The sequence below is a fragment of the Chiloscyllium plagiosum genome, chromosome 23 (assembly GCF_004010195.1).
Source record: "Chiloscyllium plagiosum isolate BGI_BamShark_2017 chromosome 23, ASM401019v2, whole genome shotgun sequence".
Lineage (NCBI taxonomy): Eukaryota > Metazoa > Chordata > Chondrichthyes > Orectolobiformes > Hemiscylliidae > Chiloscyllium > Chiloscyllium plagiosum.
This window is the reverse complement of record NC_057732.1, coordinates 34,024,027-34,030,433: the sequence shown is the minus strand read 5'-3', so window position 1 is coordinate 34,030,433 and position 6,407 is coordinate 34,024,027. Positions and strand designations below refer to the sequence as shown.

Sequence of the window (6,407 nt, the reverse complement as noted above, 5' to 3'; positions counted from 1 at the left end):
TCTCTTGGCTTTGAATTATTTTGATCGGTGGCTCAGTGGTTACTATTGCTGCCTCACAGCACCAAGGTCCCAGGTTCGATCTCAGCTTCAGTTGACTGTGTGGAGTTTGTACATTCTCCTGATATCTATGTGGGTTTCCTCTGGCTGCTTCAGTTTTCTCCCACAGTCCAAAGATGTGCAAGTCAGGCGAATTGGTCATACTAAATTGCCCATAGTGTTAGGCGCATTGGTCAAAGGGAAATGGGTCTGGGTGGGTTAATCTTCAGAGGGTCGGTGTGGACTTGTTGGGCTGAAGGGCCTATTTCCACACTGTAGGGAATCTAATATAATCTAATTGCGTATTTATCAAGTGCCTTATTGAAAGCCATGTCCACATCCATTGCAACGTGCTCATTAAGCCCCTATTACTTCAAAGAGCTCATCAAAGTTAGTGATGCTCAGTTTGCTTTTAATAAATTTGCACTTTATTAATGTACATTTTCCTACTGCCAGTTTAGTTTGTCCTGGGTTAATGTCTTAAACGTTCCCAGTTAGACACACTGCCTTTTTTTAAAAATCTAGATTTATCCTCTTCAATTGAACATGTAAAGAACTACTATAATAGAAAATAGGTGCAGAAGTAGGCCATTCAGCCTTTCATGCCTGCACCACCATTCAATATGATTGTGGCTGATCATGCAATCTCAGTATCCCATTCCCTCTTTCTCTCCATACCCCTTGATCCCTTTAGCTGCAAGGGCCACGTCCAGCTCCCTCTTGAATCTATCTAATGAACTGGCACCAACAATTTCTTGAGAGAGAGAATTCCACAGGTTGCAAGACTCAGAGTGAAGAAAATCTTCCTCATCTCAGTCCTGAATGGCTTACCCCTTATTCTTAGACTGTGACCCTTGGTTCTGGACTTGTTCCCAATGTTGGGAATGTACTTCCAGCATCTAGCCTGTCCAGTCCCATCATAATTTTATATGTTTCTGTGAGATCCCCCTCATTCTTTTAAATTCCAGCAAATACAAGCTCAGTTGATCTGTTTTGAGAGGGAATAAGTAGTAAAGAAATTCATTACAAGCCCAAATGCCCTATTTTCATTTCCCTTTACTTGAGTTACTTCTATTCTTAATTTATTCTTTAATTTCTGAATGTTGACTATGTTTCATTCAAGTGAATTTTACATACTCAATTCTGTAAAACATCTCTCACTCTCTGCCCTAACCTTTTACAATTATGCTCATATCTCCAAAAAATGAACCTTGGGTTTTAGTTGTAAAAAATTAGGTCAATCATAAATACAGCATTTACAGGAGCAGGCTAAAGACCTGGATTTTACAGTAACCAGACTCTTCAAAGTCTGTCCACTATCTCTGGTCAGGAGTATGATGGAATACTCTCCACATCGAGATGAGTGCAATTCAAACAATCAAGAGGTTTGGCACCACCCAGGACAAAGCTGCTGCTTAACTGGTAGTCCATCTACTGCCTTATAAAATGTACTCCCTCCAGAACCAGTGCAGAATGACAGCACTGTGCACCATATACAATGTACTACAGCAACTCAAGAAACTTGCTTCTAAAACTGAAATCTCTACCACCTAGAAAAACAAGGGCAGGAACCATACAGGAATAACATCAGCAACACTTCATCCTGACTTGGAACGATATTGATCCACCTTTGCTGTCACTGGGTAAAATTCCTGGAATGTCCTACCAGTACTGTGGGTGTATCTACAACAGATGCACTGCAGCAGTTGAAGAAAGCAGTTCACCATCTTCTCAAAGTCAATTAGGGATGGGAAAGAATAGTGACGCTCACATCCCAAACACAAAATTGAAACAACATATCGTTTTAAACTGTTTAATTGAATCCAGTGATACATTTTTAAAACTACAGAGTAGTACTATATATGTGTACAAGTTAGGCTACATTATTAACATTTTAGTTCATCATTTGCAAATAACTCTGGTTATTGAATGGAAGCTTTCACTCCATTTCAACCTAACCATCGCATCCAATGGTCTTTGTACATGGATATTTCAAAATTTGACAGCAGAAAACGTGATGTCCATGCAACTTCTTTCTGTTGATTTCTTCTGACGGGCTGAACTGCCTGCACACCGCTTGCTGTTCCAATCAATGTTGGTGCAGCATAACTTGTAGATCATCAGGCAGGGAGCTAATTACTGTTTCCAAGTACAATTCCAGTTTCTCCAGCAAGTCTGCCCTGACTGAAAGCTGATGAACCCTTGCTTTTATCTGGACAGGAAAACACGCCATTTAAGTTTTAAAAAGATAAAACATGAAAGAGTTCTGAAAATACTAAATAGTTTGACTTTCAACAGGTGTGGTGACAGAGAGAATACAGGAATTATAATCATTTGAAGAAGTTTATAGATGGATATTGTAAATGTTTGTTAATACTCTGTTATGTTCGCCCAGGGATTGAGGTGGATTCAGGACAAGATCAAACTCATTGACTCAACAAGATCGTATGAGGAAAGGCTGAGGCACTTGGGGTTGTTTTCATTGGAGAAAAGAAGGTTTAGGGGTGACTTGATAGAGGTGTACAAGATGATTAGGGGTTTAGATAGGGCCGACAGTGAGAATCTTTTTCCAGGTATGGAGTCAGCTATTACAAGGGGGCAAAGCTTTAAATTAAGGGTGTAGGTTAGGTGGGCTTGGATCGGCGCAACATCGAGGGCCGAAGGGCCTGTACTGCGCTGTATTCTTCTATGTTCTATAACAATTGAGAAAGATTACTGAAGTATGCAGCACAGGAGAACATTCTATGTTCTACAGTTCTTACTTGCTTAACTTGCTCGGGTCCACAGTGGATCATCTCATTTTCCGACATTGAACTTCATCTGCTCTGCCATAATTCTGCCCACTCATTTCAGCTATCAGTGTCCCTTCAGTACCTCCTGTTTCCAAGTACATTACATACTGTAGGACTCTGGAGTTCTTTAGGAGAGTAGCAGGGAAGTAGGGGTGTGTATAGGTTTGAGAAAATTTATTTTTTGCTTGAGGGAGAAAGGATTGAGGGATACACTGTCAAATTGGATTGACGGTATTGAACTATGAGAAAGGAATCTGTTTGTTTAAACCTTATTACTCAAAAATCCTGTGATAGGATATATAAAGAATGAAAAATTCTTTTAGCTCTGGTTCAACTGCTAAGTAATGTTTCAATGGAAAGGCTTTGGCACAATAATTGGGAAAAATGTCATCTGCCTGCTATATAGAAAACCAGTATTTATCAAATTTCAGTAAAGCCAGCGACAAAGTCTAGTAAACTGCTTATAAATTAGACAACATAATAAAGTTTCTATTGGTAGGTAAAAGACTACCACTATCGTTTGGATTAAAATAGGAGTTTGGTTTCGGAACACAGTATAGGAAGGGAATAGAAATGTGTTAGAAGCAGTTCAAAAAAGATTCATTCGACTGAGCCTTAGAATAGGAAAGGTTTGACAAGGTGGGCCTGTATCCATTTGAGTACTGAAAAATCAGAGGCAATCCTGTTAGAATATACAAGATTGAGGGTCTTTCCACTTGTGGGAATAACTAGCATTAGGAGACACATTTAAAAATCAGTTTTGTCCATTTAAAACAAGAATTAGAAAAAATATTTTCAATCAGAGTTACCATGTCTGGGGAGCTCTCTTTCTGACCAGTAGTGGAAGCAGATTCCTTGAATATTTTTAAGGCAGTGGTACATAGATTCTTGTGAAGCGAGGAGTTGAAAGGTTATCAAGGGTAATTGGGAAATGTGGATTTGAGCTTACAATCGGATCAGCCATGACCGTATTAAATGGCATAACTTGAGGGGCCAAATTGCATACATCTGTTCTAAGTTCTTAAATTCATAACAGGCTTGGCATTACCCTTCTGATTTCATTCCATATTTTAGCAATGGATCTACCCTAAAGTTTGTCGAAAACAAAGTGACTTTTTGAATAAATTTCCTTACACCATGGTAACAATCTACAGATATTGACACACTCCAATTCATATACAGAAATACAAGCCCAAAGGCAAATATTACCAATTTCTCACGCAATTTCAAAACCAGGTCCACAACTTCCACTTCAGATTTTTCTCGTACCCACATCAGTAGATCCTAGAAAATAAGCAAGGTTAGTGTATACAGCAAATGGACTTTCATGACTTAGTGACTAACTATGAAATGTGCCTAAACGCAAGGAAAACATCAGTTGCATGGCAGCAGTTTTTGCAAGGTATGAAAGATGCAGGAGTTTGTTTTGAAATCTGTGATTGTTTTTGATACAATATATAGATTCTGATTGTCAGGTTATTTGATTGATTTCAGTGCTCAATATGAACAGTAACCTTGATACATTGCAATAGAATAGTGTTCTAATGGCTCATTCACTGGATCATTGCACTTTTTCATATGTGTTGTGGACACAGGTATAAATGACATAATTTCAAAGTTTGAAAAGTTATTAAACTTGGAAATATAACAAATGAAGATGGCATGCTTCAAAAAGGACAGACTGATAAAATGGGAACAGAAATTATGTATTTTATGAGAAAGAATGAGGAGAGTCAATAGAAACTAAATGGTAGATTATTGAAGGGAGTTCAGAAACAGAAGCACATGAGGCGTCCATTCACAAATCTTTGATTGTGGCACAATAAATTATGAAGGAGGTTTAAAAAAACCATAGATTGGATGCTTGATTTTATGATTAGGGTGCTGAGCACAAAAGCAAGGAAGCCACAGTACTGAATCTTTATATATTACTGCTTAAGCATCAGCTGGTGTATCATGTTTATCTCTGAACTTTAGGAGGGATGTCAAGACCTCCTTCAGGGCACAGAAGAGATTTATTAAAATAATCTCAAATAATTGAGCACTTCAACTATGTTAAATTTCATGAGAAGCTGGAATCTATCACCTTAGAAAGTTAAGACCAAATTTAACACGAGAACAGTTGGATGGTCAACAACCAGTTGATACAGACTTAAGAAAAAGAGAGGAATAAAAGATTGAGTTGAAGAAAATGTGTTTTCTTGTTATAATCTGGAATGAGTTGTGTTTCAAAAAAACAAAGAGATGGAAGCAAATTCACTACCAACTTTAAGAGAACTGGATAAATACTTGGAGTATGGAGAATGCAAGGGTTTGAGAATGCTTGATTTTCCCTCTACTATTGAGCCAGCACCGGCATAATCAACACACAGCCTCCTATGCTCTAAGATTCTCTGATTCCATGGCCATTAGTGCTGCTACTGAGATGGTAAATCAGGAGAACTCTGTCAAATGTTTCCCATACATTTGTTACTGATTCCATTGATGCCACATACGGAAACACATTTGCCATCCTGAGCCGCCTCACTGTTGCTCCTCTCAGCTGCTGCTCTTGCTCCCACTTGTGCCCTTTTCCATGTTCCTGTTTTCTTACACCCTGACCTGCCCTGGATCAACATCTTATCTTGATTTTCTATTTGCAGTCTCAGACGATTGACTACAATATTAGAAATCGTCTCCAGGCCTCACGCAATGCAGTGCTGTATATTATAGATAATGAGCTGCAATCTTTCGAAACAGCATGTCCTCCAAATCAGCATGATAAATCCCTCAAGTGATCCTCTCATAAAAGGTTTGAAAACGTTTCTGTGCGTACTTAAAATTAGTTGAAATTAAAATAAAACAAATAACTGTAGATTGTGGAAATCAAACAAAAAACAACTTTCCAGAGAAACTCAGTAGGCAAGCAGAATTGTGGTCTGCAATCAGAGTTAATGATTTGAGTCCAGCGACCCTTCATCAGAACTACATGAAATTAATTCAGCAAAATGAAGTTGGCTCAGTTGTCTTCCTACACTCATTTTTAATTAATATTCTGTGTGAACAATAAAAAACAGAGTACAGAATAGAAACAGGCCCTCTGGCCCACCAAGACTATGTTGATACCTGTTGCCTTTCTAAACTGAAAACCTTTTGCCTTTATGCAGTCTGTATACCTCTATTCCCTCGGTATTCATATCTGTCAAGAAACTCTAAATGTTGCCATTTTACCGATTTCCACCACCACCTCTGGCAGCACCTTCAAGTACTTACCACCCTGTGTAAAACAGTTGCTTTTCACATCTCCTTCTAACTTAACCCCTTTTAAAATGACACATCTACCCTCAGCAAAAAGACTAACTACCCATTCTATCCATGCTTCTCAATTTTGTAAAGGTCTATCAAGTTCAGCATTCAAATGAAAACCAAACAAGTTTTTCCAATCTCTGCTCATAGCTAATACCCTTCAAAACTGGGAACCTTCTGGTAAACCATTTCTGTACCCTCACCAAAGGCTTCTAGTTGTGTGGTGACCAGAACTGTATACAATATTCCAAATATGGTCTGCATAAAGTTCTATACAGTTGCAACATGACTTGC

At 38.4% G+C, this 6,407-nt stretch overlaps 1 protein-coding gene across 1 annotated transcript in view; it reads right to left on the bottom strand.

Annotated features, from left to right (window-relative positions):
* Window positions 1-1,841: 1,841 nt before the first annotated feature.
* Window positions 1,842-6,407, bottom strand: part of dennd6b (DENN/MADD domain containing 6B) — a 110,661-nt gene continuing 106,095 nt past the window's right edge. Inside the window, exons 20-21 of the mRNA XM_043713204.1 lie at window positions 4,038-4,112; window positions 1,842-2,248 (exon numbers count right to left, since the gene is read on the bottom strand). Of these exons, the coding sequence (XP_043569139.1) occupies window positions 2,126-2,248; window positions 4,038-4,112 (198 nt within the window). The 3' untranslated portion in view covers window positions 1,842-2,125. The remainder of the gene's footprint in view (window positions 2,249-4,037; window positions 4,113-6,407) is intronic.